The sequence below is a fragment of the Agelaius tricolor genome, unplaced genomic scaffold, assembly GCF_023055355.1.
Source record: "Agelaius tricolor isolate 1412-34295 unplaced genomic scaffold, bAgeTri1.0.p SCAF_111, whole genome shotgun sequence".
Classification (NCBI taxonomy): Eukaryota; Metazoa; Chordata; class Aves; order Passeriformes; family Icteridae; genus Agelaius; species Agelaius tricolor.
Window position 1 is genome coordinate 35,242 of NW_027269371.1, and position 18,818 is coordinate 54,059.

General features: G+C 38.2%; 1 protein-coding gene and 1 long non-coding RNA gene across 2 annotated transcripts; one reads left to right on the top strand and one right to left on the bottom strand.

Annotated features, from left to right (window-relative positions):
• Positions 1–6,472: 6,472 nt before the first annotated feature.
• On the bottom strand, positions 6,473–10,724 carry LOC139586283 (uncharacterized). Its single transcript, XR_011677684.1, has 3 exons — positions 10,629–10,724; positions 8,927–8,998; positions 6,473–6,771 (listed from the first exon to the last, which is right to left on the bottom strand). It is a non-coding gene; the product is annotated as an uncharacterized lncRNA (long non-coding RNA).
• Positions 10,725–12,216: 1,492 nt separating this feature from the next.
• On the top strand, positions 12,217–18,270 carry TMEM147 (transmembrane protein 147). The gene is made up of 7 exons (XM_071419582.1): positions 12,217–12,469; positions 12,667–12,736; positions 13,166–13,231; positions 14,905–15,041; positions 15,899–15,983; positions 16,536–16,657; positions 18,000–18,270. Exons 1-7 carry the CDS (start codon positions 12,393–12,395, stop codon positions 18,118–18,120), a joined length of 678 nt encoding a protein of 225 aa, XP_071275683.1. The 5' UTR covers positions 12,217–12,392; the 3' UTR covers positions 18,121–18,270.
• The last annotated feature ends 548 nt before the right edge of the window (positions 18,271–18,818 follow it).

Here is an 18,818-nt window from a genome sequence, read left to right on the forward strand (position 1 = left end):
CCCCATTTTTTACCATTTTTCCACCCCATTTTTTGAGTTATTTTCCTCATTTTTGGATGTTTTCCACCCCCATTTTTCACCATTTTCCACCCCATTTTTTCCTTTTTCCACCCCATTTTTTACCATTTTCCACCCCATTTTTCACCATTTCCACCCCATTTTTCCCACCCATTTTTTACCATTTTCCACCATTTTTCCACCCCATTTTTCCACCATTTTCACCCCCATTTTTTTCCTTTTTTCCCCCCATTTTTCCACCATTTTCACCCCATTTTTTCCTTTTTTACCCCCATTTTTCACCATTTCCACCCCCATTTTTTGACTGATTTCCCTCATTTTTCGATATTTTTCACCCCCATATTTTTACCATTTTCCACCATTTCCACCCCATTTTTCCACCATTTTCACCCCATTTTTTTCCTTTCTTACCCCCATTTTTCACCATTTTCCAGCTCAATTTTTTTGCCTTTTCCACCCCATTTTTCAACATTTTCACCCCCATTTTTTTCCTTTTTTCCCCCATTTTTCCACCATTTTCCATCCCATTTTTCCACCATTTCCAACCCCATTTTTTGACTGATTTTCCTCAGTTTTTGATGTTTTTCCAGTCCATTTTTTCCTTTTTTTACCCCCATTTTCCCACATTTTCCAGCCCCATTTTTTACCATTTCCCCCCCCCATTTTTTACCATTTTCACCCCATTTTTTGCTTTTTTCCCCCATTTTTCACCATTTTCCACCCCATTTTTTTTTGCTTTTTTCCCCCATTTTTCACCATTTTTCCACCCCATTTTTCACCATTTTTCCACCCCATTTTTCACCATTTCCAGCCCCATTTTTTTCCTTTTTTTACCCCATTTTTTTACCTTTCCCACTCCCATTTTTGGGTTATTTCTCTCATTTTTGGAGTATTTTTCCACCCCGTTTTTTTACCCCCATTTTTCACCATTTTCCACCCCATTTTTTTACCATTTCCACCCCATTTTTTACCATTTTCACCCCATTTTTTACCATTTTCCACCCCATTTTTCACCATTTTCCCCCCATTTTTTTCCTTTTTTTCCTCCCATTTTTCACCATTTTCCACCCCATTTTTTTCCTTTTTTCACCCCATTTTTCACCATTTTCCCCCCATTTTCCCACCATTTTCCACCCATTTTTCCCCCCATTTTTTTGCTTTTTTCCCCCCCATTTCCCACCATTTCCACCCCATTTTTCCCACCCATTTTTTACCATTTTTCCACCATTTTCCCCCCATTTCCCACCATTTCCCACCCCATTTTTCCCCATTTTTTCCCTCATTTTTCCATCTTTTTCACCCCAATTTTTTTTATTTTCACACCGACACCCCCGCCTCTTTTTCCCCCCCCCAAATTTTGGGGTTTTCCCCCCAATTTTTGGGGCGATTTCGGGCGATTTTGGGGTCACTGCTCCCCCTGCCACCAATGGTAGAGCTGATCCGTCAGGATCCCGCTGTAGGTCACGGCCGCCGTCACCCCCTGCTCGTAGGCGGTTCTGGGGAAAAAAAACCCCAAATTTGGGAAAAAATTCCCATTTTAGGGGAAAAAAATAAACAATTTTAGGGGAAAAAAAAATTTGGGGGGAAAAATCCCGATTTTAGGGGGGTTTGGGGGAGAAAAACCGCAATTTTGGGGGAAAAAAACCTCAATTTTGGGGGAAAAAATCGGATTTTTTGGGGGTTTTTTGGGAGGAGGTTTTGAATTTTTGGGGTTTTTTTTGGGATTTTTGGGGGGGTTTTTTTTTGGGTTTTTTTTTTGTTTTGTTTCTTTGGGTGGAATATGTTTAAATTTTTTAATTAATTTTTTTTAAATTTTATATGTTTAAATTTTATATGTTTAAATTTTAATTAATTTTTAAAATTTTTAAAATTAATTATTTTTTGAATTTTTAAATTTTTTAAAATTAATTTTTAAAAGTAATTTTTAAAGTTAATTCTTAAGGAATTTTTTAATTTTTTAAAATGAATTTTTAAATTTAAAAAATAATTTTTAATTAAACGTTTTAAAATTAATTTTTAAATTAATTTTTAATTAAATGTTTTAAAATTAATTTGAAATTAATTTTTAAATTAATTTTTAAAATTAATTTTTTAAATTGCATTTTTTAAAATTAGTTTTTAATTAATTTTTTAAATTTAATTTTTAATTTTTTAAATCAATTTTTAAAATTAGTTTTTTAAATTAATTTTTAAATTAAATTTTTTAATTTAAATTTTTAAAATTAATTTTTAATTATTTTCTAAAATTAATTTTTTAATTAAGTGTTTTTAAATCCATTTTTAAATTAATTTAAAAATTATTTTCCTTAATTAATGCTTTTAAATAAAATTTTTAATTACTTAATTATTTTCAATTGATCACAAAATTTTAAAGTTATTTTTTAAATTAAATTTTTTAAAAAATTAATTTCAATTAATTTTTAAAATTAATTATTTCCAATAATTTTTATAATTTGATTTTTAAATTATTTTTTCATTAATTCTTATTACATTTTTTAAAATTAATTTTTCTAATAAAATTTTTTAAAAATTAATTTCTTTAATTAATTTTTTGAAAATCAATTTTTACGTTAATTTTTTACATGAATTTCTTTATTAAATTTTTTATTAAATTAATATTTTAATATTAATTTTAAAATTGATTTTCATCATTACATTTTTAAATGAATTTTTAAAAAATCAGATATTTTTGAAATTAATTTTTTTAAATTAATATTTTTAAATTTTTTAAAATTAATTTTTAAATTGATTTTCATCATTACATTTTTAAAAAAATCAGATATTTTTGAAATTAATTTTTTAAATTAAATTTTTTTAAAATTAAATTTTGATTAAATCCATTTTTAAATCCATTTTTAATTAATATTTTTACATTAATATTTTAAAATTAATTTTTTTAATTAAATTTTTTAAAATCAATTTTTAAATTGATTTTCACCATTAACTTTTTAAAATCAATTTTTAAAAACATCAGATATTTTTGAAATTAAATTTTTTCAATTAATTTTTTTTTCAATTACATTTTGATTAAATCCATTTTTAAAATCCCTTTTTTATTAAATTAATCTTTTTAAAATTAATTTTTTAAAATTAATTTTTTTAAATTAATTTTTTTAAACTTAATTTTTAAATTGATTTTCATCATTGCATTTTTAAATGACTTTTTAAAAAATCAGATATTTTAAAATTAATTTTTTAAATTAATTTCTAATTAATTTTTTAATTAAATTTTGATAAAATCAATTTTTAAATCCATTTTAAATTAATATTTTACATTAATATTTTTAAATTAATTTTATTAAATTAATTTTTTTAAAATTAATTTTTAAATTGATTTTCATCATTCAATTTTTTAAATGAATTTTTGAAAATCAGATCTTTTTTAAATTAAATTTTTTTCAATTAAAATTTTTTTTAATTAAATTCTGATTAAATCCATTTTTAAAATCCCTTTTTTATTAAATTAATCTTTTTAAAATTAATTTTTTAAAATTAATTTTTTTAAATTAATTTTTTTAAACTTAATTTTTAAATTGATTTTCATCATTGCATTTTTAAATGACTTTTTAAAAAATCAGATATTTTAAAATTAATTTTTTAAATTAATTTCTAATTAATTTTTTAATTAAATTTTGATAAAATCAATTTTTAAATCCATTTTAAATTAATATTTTACATTAATATTTTTAAATTAATTTTATTAAATTAATTTTTTAAAATTAATTTTTAAATTGATTTTCATCATTCAATTTTTTAAATGAATTTTTGAAAATGAGATATTTTTTAAATTAAAATTTTTTCAATTAATTTTTTTTCAATTACATTTTGGTTAAATCAATTTTAAATCCATTTTTTAAAATTAATATTTTAAATTAATTTTTTTAAATTTTTTTTTTAAATTAATTTTTAAATTGATTTTCATCATTACATTTTTAAATGAATTTTTGAAAATCAGATCTTTTTGAAATTAAATTTTTTTAAAATTAATTTTTTTTAATTAATTTTTTTTCAATTACATTTTGCTTAAATCCATTTTTAAATCCATTTTTTAAAATTAATATTTTTAGATTAATATTTTTAAATTAATTTTTTAAAAATAATTTTTTAATTGATTTTCATCATTCAATTTTTTAAATGAATTTTTGAAAATGAGATTTTTTTTAATTAAATTTTTTTGAATTAATTTTTTTAATTAAATTTTTTTAAAATTAAATTTTGATTAAATCAATTTTTCAATCCCTTTTTTATTAAATTCATATTTTTTAAATTAATTTTTTAAAATTATTTTTAAAATTGATTTTCATCATTCAATTTTTTAAATGAATTTTTGAAAATCAGATCTTTTTTAAATTAAATTTTTTTCAATTAATTTTTTTCAATTACATTTTGATTAAATCCATTTTAAAATCCCTTTTTTATTAAATTAATCTTTTTAAAATTAATTTTTTAAAATTAATTTTTTTAAATTAATTTTTTTAAACTTAATTTTTAAATTGATTTTCATCATTGCATTTTTAAATGACTTTTTAAAAAATCAGATATTTTAAAATTAATTTTTAAAATTAATTTCTAATTAATTTTTTAATTAAATTTTGATAAAATCAATTTTTAAATCCATTTTAAATTAATATTTTTACATTAATATTTTTAAATTAATTTTATTAAATTAATTTTTTTAAAATTAATTTTTAAATTGATTTTCATCATTCAATTTTTTAAATGAATTTTTGAAAATGAGATATTTTTTAAATTAAATTTTTTTCAATTAAAATTTTTTTAAATTAAATTCTGATTAAATCCATTTTTAAAATCCCTTTTCTATTAAATTAATCTTTTTAAATTAATTCTTTTTAAATTAATTTTTTAAAATAATTTTTAAATTGATTTTCATCATTGAATTTTTTAAATGAATTTTTGAAAATGAGATATTTTTTTAATTAAATTTTTTTCAATTAATTTTTTTCAATTGAATTTTGATTAAATCAAATTTTAAATCAATTTTTTGAATTAATTTTTTTAAATTAATTTTTTAAAATTAATTTTTTAAAATTATATTTAAAATTGATTTTTATCATTCAATTTTTTAAATGAATTTTTAAAAAATCAGATTTTTTGAAATTAATTTTTTTTATTACATTTTTTTCAATTAATTTTTTTTCAATTAAATTTTGATTAAATCCATTTTTAAAATCCCTTTTTTATTAAATTAATATTTTTAATTAATTTTAATTAATTTCCAATGCATCCCCGCCCTCCCCTCACCTGAGTCCGTGCGGGGGCATTCGCAGCCCCCCCAGGAGGGTCCCGGCTGCCGAACCCGCCCGGCCCAGGAGCCCCCGGAGCTGCCCCAGAGCCCCCGGCCCGGGGGGGGGAGGGGCGGCCGAGGGGGGGGGAGGGGCCGAGGCCGCTGTGGGGGGAGGGGCCGAGAGTCGGGGGGGGAAATTTGGGCGAAATTTGGGGGAAATTGGGGGTTTTTGGGGGGAAATTTGGGGTTTTGGGGGGGATTTGGGGCGGATTTCGGGGGGGGATTTGTGAGGGAAATGGGCGGGAAATGGGGGAAATTGGGGGGAAATTGGGGGGGATTTGTGAGGGAAAATAGGGGAAATTGGGGGGAAATTGGGGGGAATATGAGGGAAATTTGGGGAAATTTGGGGTTTTTGAGGGGTTTTGGGGGGGATTTGGGGCGGATTTCGGGGAGGATTTGTGAGGGAAATGGGCGGGAAATGGGGGAAATTGGGGGGAATTTGGGGTTTTTGGGGGGATTTTGAGGGGTTGGGGATTTTGAGGGGTTTTTGAGGGGTTTTGGGGGGGATTTGTGAGGGAAATGGGGGGGAAATGGGGGAAATTGGGGGGGATTTGGGTTTTTGAGGGGGATTTGTGGGTTTTGGGGGGGATTTGTGAGGGGAAATTGGGGGGAATATGAGGGAAATTGGGGGAATATGAGGGAAATTTGGGGAAATTTGGGGTTTTTGAGGGGGATTTGGGGTGGATTTCGGGGGGGATTTGTGAGGGAAATGGGGGAAATTGGGGGGGAAATTTGGGGGAAAATTCGGGGAAAATGGGGGAAAATTGGGGGAGATTTGAGGGGATTTGGGGGGGATTTGGGGAGGATTTGGGGTTTCTAGGGGGGGATTTGGGGGTTTTGGGGGGAAATGGGGGGAAAATTGGGGGAGATTTGAGGGAGATTTGGGGAATTGGGGGGGATTTGGCGGAAAATGGGGAAATTGGGGGAAATTGGGGGGGATTTGGGGGAATTGAGGGGGGAAATGGGGGAGAAATTGGGGTTTTTGGGGGAAATTTTAGGGGGAAAAATGGGGGAAATTGGGGGGCATTTGGGGGAAAATTTGAGGGGAATTTGGGGTTTTTGGGGGGGATTTGGGGGTTTCTGAGGCGTTTTGGGGGCGATATTTGGGAGGAATTGGGGGAGATTTGGGGGAGATTGGGGGAGAATTGGGGAGAAATTGGGCGAGAAATTGAGGGAAAATTGGGGGGATTTTGGGGAAAAATGGGGAAATTGGGGGAGATTTGTGGGAAATTGAGGGGAAATTGGGGTTTATGGGTTGGATTTGGGGTGAAACGGGGCAGATTTGGGGCGGATTTGGGGTTTTTGGGGGCGTTTCGGGGGCATTCGCAGCCCCCCCAGGAGGGTCCCGGCTGCCGAACCCGCCCGGCCCAGGAGCCCCCGGAGCTGCCCCAGAGCCCCCGGCCCGGGGGGGGGAGGGGCGGCCGAGGGGGGGGGAGGGGCCGAGGCCGCTGTGGGGGGAGGGGCCGAGAGTCAGGGGGGGAAATTTGGGGGAAATTTGGGGGGAATTTGGGGAAATTTGGGGTTAAAATTGGGGGAAATTGGGGTTTTTGGGGGGGATTTTGAGGGGTTTTGGGGGGGATTTGGGGGGGGGATTTGTGAGGGAAATGGGGGGGAAATGGGGGAAATTGGGGGGGAATTTGGGGTTTTTGGGGGGGTTTTTGGGTTTTGGGGGGGATTTGTGAGGGAAAATAGGGGAAATTTGGGGTTTTTGAGGGTGATTTGGGGCGGATTTTGGGGGAAATTTGGGGTTTTGGGGGGGATTTGGGGCGGATTTCGGGGGGGATTTGTGAGGGAAATGGGGGAAATTGGGGGGGAAATTGGGGGGAATTTGGGGTTTTTTGGGGGGGATTTGGGGCGGATTTCGGGGGGGATTTGTGAGGGGAAAATAGGGGAAATTGGGGGGAAATTGGGGGGAAATTGGAGGGAAATGGGGGAAATTTGGGGGTTTTGGGGGGGTTTTTGGGGGGAAATTTGGGGTTTTGGGGGGGGGATTTGGGGCGGATTTCGGGGGGGATTTGTGAGGGAAATGGGCGGGAAATGGGGGAAAATGGGGGGGAAAATGGGGGGGAAATGGGGGAAATTGGGGGAGATTTGGGGGGAAATTGGGGGGAAAATGAGGGAAATTGGGGGAAATTTGGGGTTTTTGAGGGGTTTTGGGGGGGATTTGGGGCGGATTTCGGGGAGGATTTGTGAGGGAAATGGGCGGGAAATGGGGGGAAATTGGGGGGAAATTGGGGGGAAAATGGGGGAAATTGGGGGGATTTGGGGGGAAATTGGGGGAGATTTGGGGTTTTTGAGGGGTTTTTGGGGGGGATTTTGAGGGGTTTTGGGGGGAAAATGGGGGAAATTGGGGGTTTTTGGGGGGGATTTGGGCGAATTCCGGGGCCATTTGTGAGGGAAATGGGGGAGAAAATGGGGGGGAAAATGGGGGAAATTGGGGGGGATTTGGGGGGAAATTGGGGGGAAAATGAGGGAAATTTGGGGAAATTGGGGGTTTTTGAGGGGGATTTTGGGGGGAAATTTGGGGTTTTTGGGGGGGGATTTGGGGCGGATTTCGGGGGGCATTTGTGAGGGAAATGGGGGGGAAATGGGGGGGAAATGGGGGAAATTGGGGGGAATTTGGGGTTTTTGGGGGGATTTGTGGGTTTTGGAGGGAATTTGTGAGGGAAAATGGGGAAAACGGGGGAATTGGGGGGAATTGGGGGGGATTTGGGGTTTTTAGGGGGGGATTTGGGGGGAAATTTGGGCGAGAAATTGGGGTAGATTTGAGGGAGATTTGGGGTTTCTAGGGGGAGGTTTGCGGTTTTTGGGGGGGATTTGGGGTTTTTGAGGGGTTTTGGGGGGGATATTTGGGGGAAATTTGGGAGGAATTGGGGGGGATTTGGGGAGGAAATTGGGGGGAAATTGGGGTAAAATTAGGGGGGATTTGGGGGAGAAATTGGGGGAAACTGGGGGAGATTTGAGGGGACTTGAGGGGGATTTGGGGTTTCTAAGGGGGGATTTGGGGGTTTGGGGGAGATTTGGGGGAGATTTTGGGGTTTTTGGGGGAGATTTGGGGGGAAATTGGGCGAGAAATTGAGGGAAAATTGGGGGGGATTTGGGGGAAATTGAGGGGAAATTGGGGTTTTGGGGTTGGATTTGGGGTAAAACGGGGGAGATTTGGGGGGGATTTGGGGGGAAATGGGGGAAATTGGGAGGAGATTTGGGGTTTTTAGGGGGGAAATTGGGCGAGAAATTGGGGGGAAATTGGTGAAAATTGGGGGAAATTGGTGAAAATTGGGGGAAATTGGGGGTTTTGGGGTTTTTGGGGAGGGATTTGGGGGGGGTTGGGGGAATTTAGGGGGGAATTTGGGTGGGAATTTGGGTGGGATTTGGGATTTTGGGGGGGCGATTTAGGGGGGTTTGGGGGTGGATTTTGGGGTTGTAAATTTGGGATTTAGGGGGGGGGATTGGGGTGGGATTTTGGGTTTTTTTTTGGGGTTTTTTTTTTTTGGGGTTTTTTTGGGTGGATTTGGGGGGATGGGGTCAGAATCTCCCCATAATTGGGAGAAACGACCCCAAAATTGGGGGGAAACGACCCCAAAATTGGGGCGGGGGTCTCACCCGAGCTCAGCAGCAGCAGCAGCAGCAGCAGCGCCCCCATCAGCCCGGGGGGAGCCCCGGCCATGCTGCGTCCTGGGGACCCCAAAATTCCCACATTTCACCCCAAAATTCCTGAATTTTACACCCCACAAAATTCCAGTATTTACCCCAAAAATATTCCCGAATTTTCCCCCAAAATTTCCCGGATTTTTCTCAAAAATTCCTGAATTTCCCTCCCTCAAAAATCCAGATTTTTCCCCGAAAATTGCAGAATTTTCCCCCAAAAATTCCTGAATTTAACCCCCCAAAAATCCAAAATTTTCCCCGAAAATTGCAGAATTTTCCCCCAAAATTCCAGGATTTCAACCCCCCCAAAATTCCAGGATTTATCCCCAAAATTCCAAAATTTACCCCCTCAAAAATCCCCGAATTTCCCCCCCCAAAATTCCAGAATTTACCCTCAGAAATGCCTGAATTTTCCCAATAAAATTCCAGGATTTCACCCTCAAAATTCCGAATTTCCCCAAATTTCCAAAATTTATCCCCCCAAAATTCCAGATTTATCCCCAAAAATTCCAGAATTTACCCTCAAAAATTCCAGAATTTTCCCCCAAAATTTCCAGGATTTTTCTCCAAAAATTCCTGAATTCCCCCCCCCCCCCCAAAAATTCCAGGATTTATCCCCAAAATTCCAAAATTTCCCCCCTCAAAAATCCCGGAATTTTCCCCAAATTTCCGAAATTTATCCCCCCAAAAATCCAGAATTTACCCTCCAAAATTCCCGAATTTTCCCCAAAAATTTCCAGGATTTTCACCCCCAAAATCCCAGAATTTCTCCTCAAAAATTCCAGCATTTACCCTCAGAAATTCGTGAATTTTCCCAATAAAATTCCAGGATTTCACCCTGAAAATTCCCACATTTCACCCCAAAAAACCCAGGATTTCAGCCCCAAAATCCCAGAATTTTCCCCCCAAAAATTCCCGAATTTTCCCCCCAAAATTCCAGAATTTTCCCCAAAATTCCAGGATTGTCACCCCCCAAAATTCCACGATTTGACCCCCCAATTTCAGGATTTATCCCCCCAAAATTTCAGGATTTCCCCCCAAATCTTTGCAGGGAATCCAAAATTTGGGATTTTTCTGCCCCCCAAATTTGAATTCCCTCCCCAAAATTCGAATTTTCCCACCCAAAATTTGCATTTCCCTCCAAAATTCCCATTTTTCTCCCCAAATTTACATTTTCCCCCCCACAAAATTTTGCTTTTCTCCCCCAAAAAATCCCCCTGGGACCCCAAAATTCGGATTTTTCTCCCCAAAATTTGAGTTTTCCCCTCAAAAATTGGATTTTTCCCCCTCAGAATTGGAATTTTTGCCCCCAAAATTTGCATTTTTTTCCCCAGAATTGGAATTTTCCCCCTCAAAAATTGAATTTTTCCCCCCAAAATTTGAATTTTCCCCTCAAAATTTGGGGGTTTCTCCCCAAGAATTTGAATTTTCCCCCCAAAATTTCGATTTTTCCCCCTCAGAATTGGAATTTTTGCCCCCCAAATTTGGATTTCTCTCCCCAAAAAATTTGAATTTTCCCCCCAAAATTCGAATTTTTCCACCCAAAATTTGAATTTTCCCCCCAAAATTTCGATCTTTCCCCCTCAGAATTGGAATTTTTCCCCCAAAAATTCGGATTTTTCCCCCCGGATTCGGGGTCCCCCCCCCCCGCACCCACCGTTGGTCGCGGCCGCTCCGTTCCCCGCCCCCCCCTTGGGCCGCACCATTTATGGGGGCGGGGGGGGGGGCAAAGTCCGGGTAAACAGCGCGGGGGGGAGGGGCAGGGGGAGGGGAAAAGGGGGAGGGGGACCCCAAAATTCGGAAAATCCCCAAAACAAACCCCAAAAAAATACCCAAAAATTCCCAAAAATCCCTCAAAAAAAACCCCCAAAATCCAAAAATCCCTCAAAAAAATCCCCCAAAAATGCCTCAAAATTCGCTGAAAATCCCAAAAAATTCCCCCCAAAATCCTGAAAATTTCCCACAAAAAATCCCCCAAAATTTCCCCCCCAAATCCTCAAAATTTGCCACAAAAATTCCCCAAAAATTTCAAAAAAAGTGCGCACAAAATTCACCCCAAAATCCCAAAAAAAGTCTCAAAAATCCCCCCCCCAAAATCCCCCCCAAAAATCCCCCAAAATCCCAAAAATCCCTCAAAAAAATCCCCCAAAATGGCTCAAAATTCGCTGAAAATCCCCGAAAATTTTCTACTAAAAATTTCCCCAAAAATTCTCAAAAAACCCCTCAAAATTCACCCCAAAATCCCGAAAATTTCCCACAAAAATTCCCCCAAAATTTCCCCCCAAAATCCTGAAAAATTCCCCCCTCAAAATCCCGAAAATTTCCCACAAAAAATCCCAGAAAATTCCCCCAAATACCCCAAAAATTTCAAAAAAAGTGCCACAAAATTCACCCAAAAATCCTGGAAAATTTTCACAAAATACCAAAAAAATTCCCCCAAAAAATCCTGAAAATTCCTGAAAATTAAAAAAAAAAAAAAAAAAAATCCCCAAAAATCTCCGGAATTCCCTCAAAATCCCTCGAAAATTCCCCAAAATGTCTCAAAATTCCCGGAAATTTCCCACCAAATTCCTCAAAATGTGTCCAAAATCCCCTAAAATCCCCCAAAATTCCCCTTTTTCTTCCCATATTTTGGGGGCATTTTAAAAAATTTCCAAGGATTTGGGGAATTTCCTGGGATTTTAAGGTTTGGGGTTTTTTAAAATTATTATTTCCTGGGATTTTGGGGCATTTCCAAGGATTTTTGGGTCATTTGGGGTGAATTTCCCATAATTTTGGGGAATTTGGACTGAATTTCCTGCGGGTTTTGGGTAAATTTCCCGGAATTTTGTGGAATTTTGGGTGAATTCCCCACAATTTCGGGCGAATTTTGTGGAATTTTGGGGAACTTTGAGGGAATTTCCCGGAATTTTGGGGGAATTTTCAACAATTTTTTAGGACTTTCCCCGGATTTACGGTGAATTTTGTGGAATTTTGGGTTAATTTCTCGCGATTTCGGCTGAATTTCCTGGAATTTTAGGGAATTTTGAGTACATTTCCCACAATTTCGGTTGAATTTCGGGAATTTTGGGGATATTTGGGCGGATTTTCCGCGTTTTCGAGCGATTTTCCCGCCATTTCCGCTCCCCGGCCGCCATTTTCTCCGTTTGTGGGCGTGGCCTCCCCAAACCCCCACCCCAATTCGGATGCGCCACCGGAAGTGAGCTCGGCCTCGCTTTCCCATCACCCTTTGCGGCCTCACAGAACCCGGAAGTGTCACCGGAAGTAGGCGCGGCCTCGCTTTCCCATCACCCCCCGCGGCCGTCAGGCCCCGGAAGCGCCAAAAATTCCCCCCCAAAAATCCCAAAAATCGCTAAAAATCGCCCCAAAAATTCGGGAATTTCACCAAAAATTCCCCTCGGGGGGACCCCCCGGAGCGGCCATGACGCTTTTTCACTTCGGGAATTGCTTCGCGCTCGCGTATTTCCCGTATTTCATCACCTACAAATGCAGTGGCCTGTGAGCAACTGGGACAAACTGGGACGAACTGGGAGGGGACTGGGAGGGGATGGGAAAGGGTTAAAGGGGGGGTTTGGGGTTACTGGTTTGGACTGGGAGGGAGCTGGGAGGGGGTTTTGGGGGTGTACTGGTTTATACTGGTTTGTACTGGTTTGTACTGGTTTATACTGGTTTATACTGGTTTGTACTGGTGGCAGGTCCGAGTACAGCGCGTTCTGGCGCTGCGTCCAGGCTGGAGCCACCTACGTACTGGTGCAACTGGGAAAGGTGGGAGAAGGGACTGGGAGGGAACTGGGAGGGACTGGGAACCCCAAAGTGGCCAAAGTCACCCCAAAATCCAAACTGGGAACCCCCAAAACCAAACTGGGAGGGACTGGGACAAACTGGGAACCCCCAAAAGCAAACTGGGAACCCCCAAAATGCCCAAAATTCACCCAAAAACCAAACTGGGAGGGACTGGGAACCCGAAAATCCAAACTGGGAAGCCCCAAAACCAAATTGGGAGGGACTGGGAGCCCCGAAATTCCCCAAATTCACCCCAAAATCCAAACTGGGAATGCCCAAAACCAAACTGGGAACCCCAAAATCACCAAAATTTCCCCCAAAATCCGACTGGGAAGCCCAAAAACTTGAACTGGGAGGGACTGGGAGCCCCAAATTTCCCCGAATTTACCCCAAAATTCCCCTCCCCCCCAGATGCTGTTCTTGGCCACTTTTTTCCCAACCTGGGAAGGACCCTCAGGAGGCTACGACCTGGTGGGGGTGAGTGACCCAAAATCGCCAAAATTCAGCCCAAAAACGACCAAAAAGTGGCTCAAAAAGGCCCCAAATTCACCCCAAAAATCCCTGAAAATTCACCCCAAAAATGGCCTAAAATTGCCCCAAAATTAATCCAAAAATTGCTGAAAAATTCCTCCCCAAATCCCCCAATTTCACCCCAAAAATGACCCCAAAATGTCCCAAATTCAGCCCAAAAATAGCAAAAAATGTCCCAAAATACCCGAAAAAATACTCAAAAATACAAAAAAATTTCCCCTAAAATTCACCCCAAAATAAGCCTAAAAATACCGAAAAAAATCCCTAAAAACCCTCCCAAAAATCAGCCCAATTTTACCTCCAAATCAGCCCAAAAATGCCCCAAAATTGACCCAAAAATGTCCCAAAATCAGCCCAAAATCCACCCCAAAATGCCCCAAAATACCCCCAAAATCAGCCCAAAAAATGTCCCAAAAATACCAAAAAAATTTTTAAAAATTCCCTAAAATACCCCCAAAATTCACCCCAAAAATGTCCCAAAATGAGCCCAAAAATGAGCTCCAAAATGCCCCAAAAACTGCTGAAATATTCCTCCCAAAAATCTCTGAAATTCTCCCCAAAAATATCCCAAAAATGCTCCAGAAATCCCCCCAAAAATTGCCTAAAATAGCCCCAAAAATGTCCAAAAATCTCTCAAAATTCACCCCAAAAAATGCCCCAAAATCAGCCCAAAATTCACCCCTAAATCAGCCCAAAAAATCTCAAAAATTCCCCCAAAAATTCCCAAAAAATCTCCTAAAAAATTCCCAGAAATATCTGCAAAAATTCCAAAAATTTCCCAAAAAATCCCCAAAAAAATCCATCAAAAAGTTCCCAAAAAAACCAAATCTTCCCCCATTTTTCACCAATTTTTCCACCATTTTTCCACCATTTTCCACCATTTCTTCCCCATTTTTTCCCCATTTTTCCACCATTTCTTCACCATTTTCCCCCCATTTTTCCACCATTTTTTCCCAATTTTCCCCATTTTCCCTCCAATTTTTCTTTCATTTTCCCCTTATTTTTTCCCCATTTTTTCCCCATTTTCCCCCATTTTCCCCCAATTTTTCTTTCATTTTCCCCTATTTTTTCCTGATTTTTTCCCCATTTTTTCCCTATTTTTCTCCCCATTTTCCCCCACTTTTCCCCCATTTTTTCCCCCATTTTTTCCCCCTTTTTCTTCATTTTTTCTTCATTTTTTCCCCATTTTTCCCAAATTTCTGTTTTTTCAGGAATTTCTGCGGGCCACAGTTGACGTTGCTGATCTTGGGGGGCTGCAGTTGGCGCTGGGCCGGGGCCCAAAAATCCTCTCAAAAAATCCCCAAAAAATCCCCAAAAATTCCCCAAAATTCCCCCAAAAAAAACTTTAAAAAAAATTCCCAAAAAGCCTCAAAAAATCCAAAATCCCAAAAAATCCATCAAAAACTCCCCAAAAACCCCAATTTTCCCCCCATTTTCCGCCATTTTGTCCCCATTTTCCGCCATTTTGTCCCCATTTTCCGCCATTTTGTTTCCCATTTTCCGCCATTTTGTTTCCCATTTTTTCACCATTTTTCCCCATTTTTTCACCGTTTTTCGCCGTTTTTTTCACCGTTTTTCCCCATTTTTTCACTGTTTTTCCCAAATTTCTGTTTTTTCAGGAATTTCTGCGGGCCACAGTTGACGTTGCTGATCTTGGGGGGCTGCAGTTGGCGCTGGGCCGGGGCGGGGGCCGGGGCGAGCTCCGGATCCTCGTGGCCGCTCTGGGCTGGGCCAGCGCCGAGCTCCTCACAGCCAGGTGGGAATTTGGGGCAAAAATCGGGGATTTTGGGAAAATTCCAGAATTTGGAAATTTTTGGGGTTGTTTTGGGGCCCATTTGGGGGATTTTGAGGGGGTTTGGGGCAAAAAATGGGGAAAAAATTGAATTTTTTAAAAATTTTTGGTGGATTTTTGTTGGAATTTAGGGGGATTTTTGGGGGAAATTTGGGAATTTTGGAGGATATTTGGGAATTTGGGAATTTTTCAGGTTTTATTCAGGAATTTTTGGAGAATTTTTTGGGAATTTTGGGGGGAAATTTCAGGGAATTTTCGGGGAATTTTGGGGGGATTTTCAGGGAATTTTTGGGGGATTTTTCTGAGTTTTGCAGGCGATTTTCAGGGAATTTTGGGGGAAATTTCAGGACTTTTGGGAAATTTTGATGGAATTTTTGGGGATTTTTTTTTTTTGTGTTTTGCAGGTGATTTTCGGGGAATTTTGGGAGAATTTTTGGGGAATTTTCAGGGAATTTTGGGGGAATTTTCGGGCATTTTTTGGGAAAATTGGGGAATTTTGGGACGGTTTTGGGGGATGAAAGATTGAGGGGAAAATGAATTTTTGGGAATTTTTGGGGAGTTTTGGGATTTTCTGAGGATTTTGGGGCAAATTTTGGAAATTTTGGGGCGAAATTTGGGAAATTTTGGGGGAAAATCTGGGAATTTTTGGGGGGGATTTTTTGGGGAGGAAAAAAATGAGGAAAAAAATTGGGAATTTTGAGGAATTTTCCGGGAATTTTTTGGGAATTTTGGGATTTTTTTGGTGGGAATTTTGGGAATTTTTGGTTTTTGGGGTGAATTTGGGGAATTTTGGGATTTTTGACCCCTCCCCCCCATTTCAGGTGTGTCCCCCTCTGGGTGGGGGCGCGGGGGGTGGAGTTCGACTGGAGGCACCTCCAGATGGGGCTGGACTCCAACATCAGCCTGGTGAGTTATACTGGTTTGTACTGGTTTGTACTGGGAGGGACTGGGAGGGACTGGGAGGGACTGGGAGGGACTGGGAAGGGATTGGTTTATACTGGGATGGACTGGGAGGGAACTGGAGGGGATTGGGTGGGACTGGGAGGGACTGGGAAAGGGTTAAAGGGGGATTTGGGGTTACTGGTTTGGACTGGTTTGTACTGGGAGGGACTGGGAGGGGGTTTGGGGTTACTGGATTATACTGGTCCGTACTGGTCCATACTGGTTTATACTGGTTTCTATTCATTTCTATGGGTTTCTATGGGTCCGTACTGGTCCATACTGGTCCATACTGGTCTCTAACCGGTCCATACTGGTTTATACTGGTCCATACTGGTTTCCAGGTGCGCCACGTGGCCGCGGCCGCGCTCCTTTGGGCCTCGGGGCACTGGTCCATACTGGTCCATACTGGTTTCTATTAATTTCTATGGGTTTCTATGGGTCCATACCGGTCCATACCGGTCCATACCGGTCCATACTGGTCCATACTGGTTTATACTGGTCCATACTGGTTTCCAGGTGCGCCACGTGGCCGCGGCCGCGCTCCTTTGGGCCTCGGGGCGCCACGACCTCCCCTCCCCCCTGCGGCTGCCCCTGGGGGGGCTCCTGGCGGCCGCCGCCTACGAGGGATTCCTGATCGGGTAATTAATTAATCCATTCATTAATTAATTGCCTTAATTATTCATTAATTGCTAATTAATGGGAACGGGAGATGGAACTTGGGGGCTTTGGGGTTCGTTAATTATTCTTGAGGTAATTAAGGGATTGAAGGTGGGAAGGGGTTTGTGAAGGGTTCCTGATGGGGGTAATCAGCTAATTAATTAATTAACTTGTTAGTATTACTTCCTGTAGCTAATTAATATATAAATAATTATAATAATAATTATTTTATAATTATATATAAATTAAAATAATTAAATATATATTGTATATAAAATATTATAATTAATTAATAATCATTAATATAATTAATTCTAATACAAATAATGTTAGAATTCGACTTAATTGATTTACTAATTAATTTACTAAATTATTTACAAATTAATTAATTAATTAACATTGCTTTTATAGCTATTCATTATTATTCTTTATTTGTATTGTTAATGATTGCTATTATAGCTAATTAACGAATTAATTAATTATTTACTAATGAATTAGTTAACATTGGTTTTATAGCTCTTCATTATTATTCTTTATTTTCATTATTATTCTTTATTTTCATTATTAATGATTAATACAGTTAATTAACAAATTAATTATAGAAGTAATAATAATTATTGTTTGTTATTATTATAGAAGTAATAATAATTATTGTTTGTTATTATTACTAATATTATTACTATTACTATTTTATTATTTTTACTATAATTATTCCTATAATTATTCCTATAATTATTCCTATAATTATTCCTATTACTATTCTTACTATTATTATTACTAATATTATTACTATTATTATTACTAATATTATTACTATTAGTATTTTATTATTATTTCTATTATTATTATTCCTATTATTATTAATTTAACTACTTTTTATTAGCAGTATTAATACTTAACAAATACTTAATAAATACTTAATAATTATTTATATATATTTATTTTTATATAATATATAATTATTTATATATAATTAATAATTATTCATATATTTATTATATTTTTATATTATTATATATAAAAATTATTAATAAATAATACTTAATAAATAATTAATCAGCTAATTAATTCTGGGGACGGCGCCCACAAGGGCTTCCCGATCACAGACCTAATTAACAATCAATTAACTAATTAACCAAGGAGGGTTCTTAATGGGGACAACTCATTAATTATTCATTAATAACAATGAATAATTATTATTCATGAATAATAATTAACCGATTAATGGGCGGGAGGGGATCTGAATTGGGTGGTAATTAAGGATTTATGAGTGAATTAAGAATTAATTAATGATTAATTAATTTTTTTTGGCTCCTCCCACAGGTGGGCGGGGCAAGCGCTGGGCCTGGGCCCCTGGGGGGCGCTGGGGCTGCGGGCGCTGGGGGCGGCGGCGCTGGGGCTGGGGGCCATGAGGCTGCTGGTGCCCCTGCTGCCGCCCCCCTGAGCCACCTGGGCGCACCTGGGGGTGCCAAAATGGGGAGAAACAGCGAAAATTTGGGAAAAAAACGGTGAAAATTTGGTGAAAATCGGTGAAAATTTGAGGGAAATCCGCGAAAATTTGAGAGTTTGGGGACACCTGGGCACACCTGGGGGCCATGAGGCTGCTGGTGCCCCTGCTGCCGCCCCCCTGAGCCACCTGGGCACACCTGGGGGCACGAAATGGGGAAAAAAGGCGAAAATTTGGTGAAAAACAGTGAAAATTTGGTGAAAAACGGTGAAAATTTGAGGAAAATCGGTGAAAATTTGAGAGTTTGGGGGCACCTGAGCTACACCTGGGCACACCTGGGGGCACGAAAATGGGGAAAAAAGGCGAAAATTTGGGAAAAAACGGCGAAAATTTGGGGAAAATCGGTGAAAATTTGAGGGAAATCCGTGAAAATCTGAGGGAAATCCGTGAAAATTTGAGGGAAATCGGTGAAAATTGGAGAGTTTGGGGACACCTGAGATGGATCTGGGCACACCTGGGCACACCTGGGGGCTCTGAAATGGGGAAAAACAGCAAAATTTGGGAAAATTTGAGGAAAATTTGAGGAAAATCGGTGAAAATTTGAGGGAAATCCATGAAAATTTGAGGGAAATCAGTGAAAATTGGAGCATTTGGGGGCACCTGAGATGGACCTGGGCACACCTGGGGGCACCTGG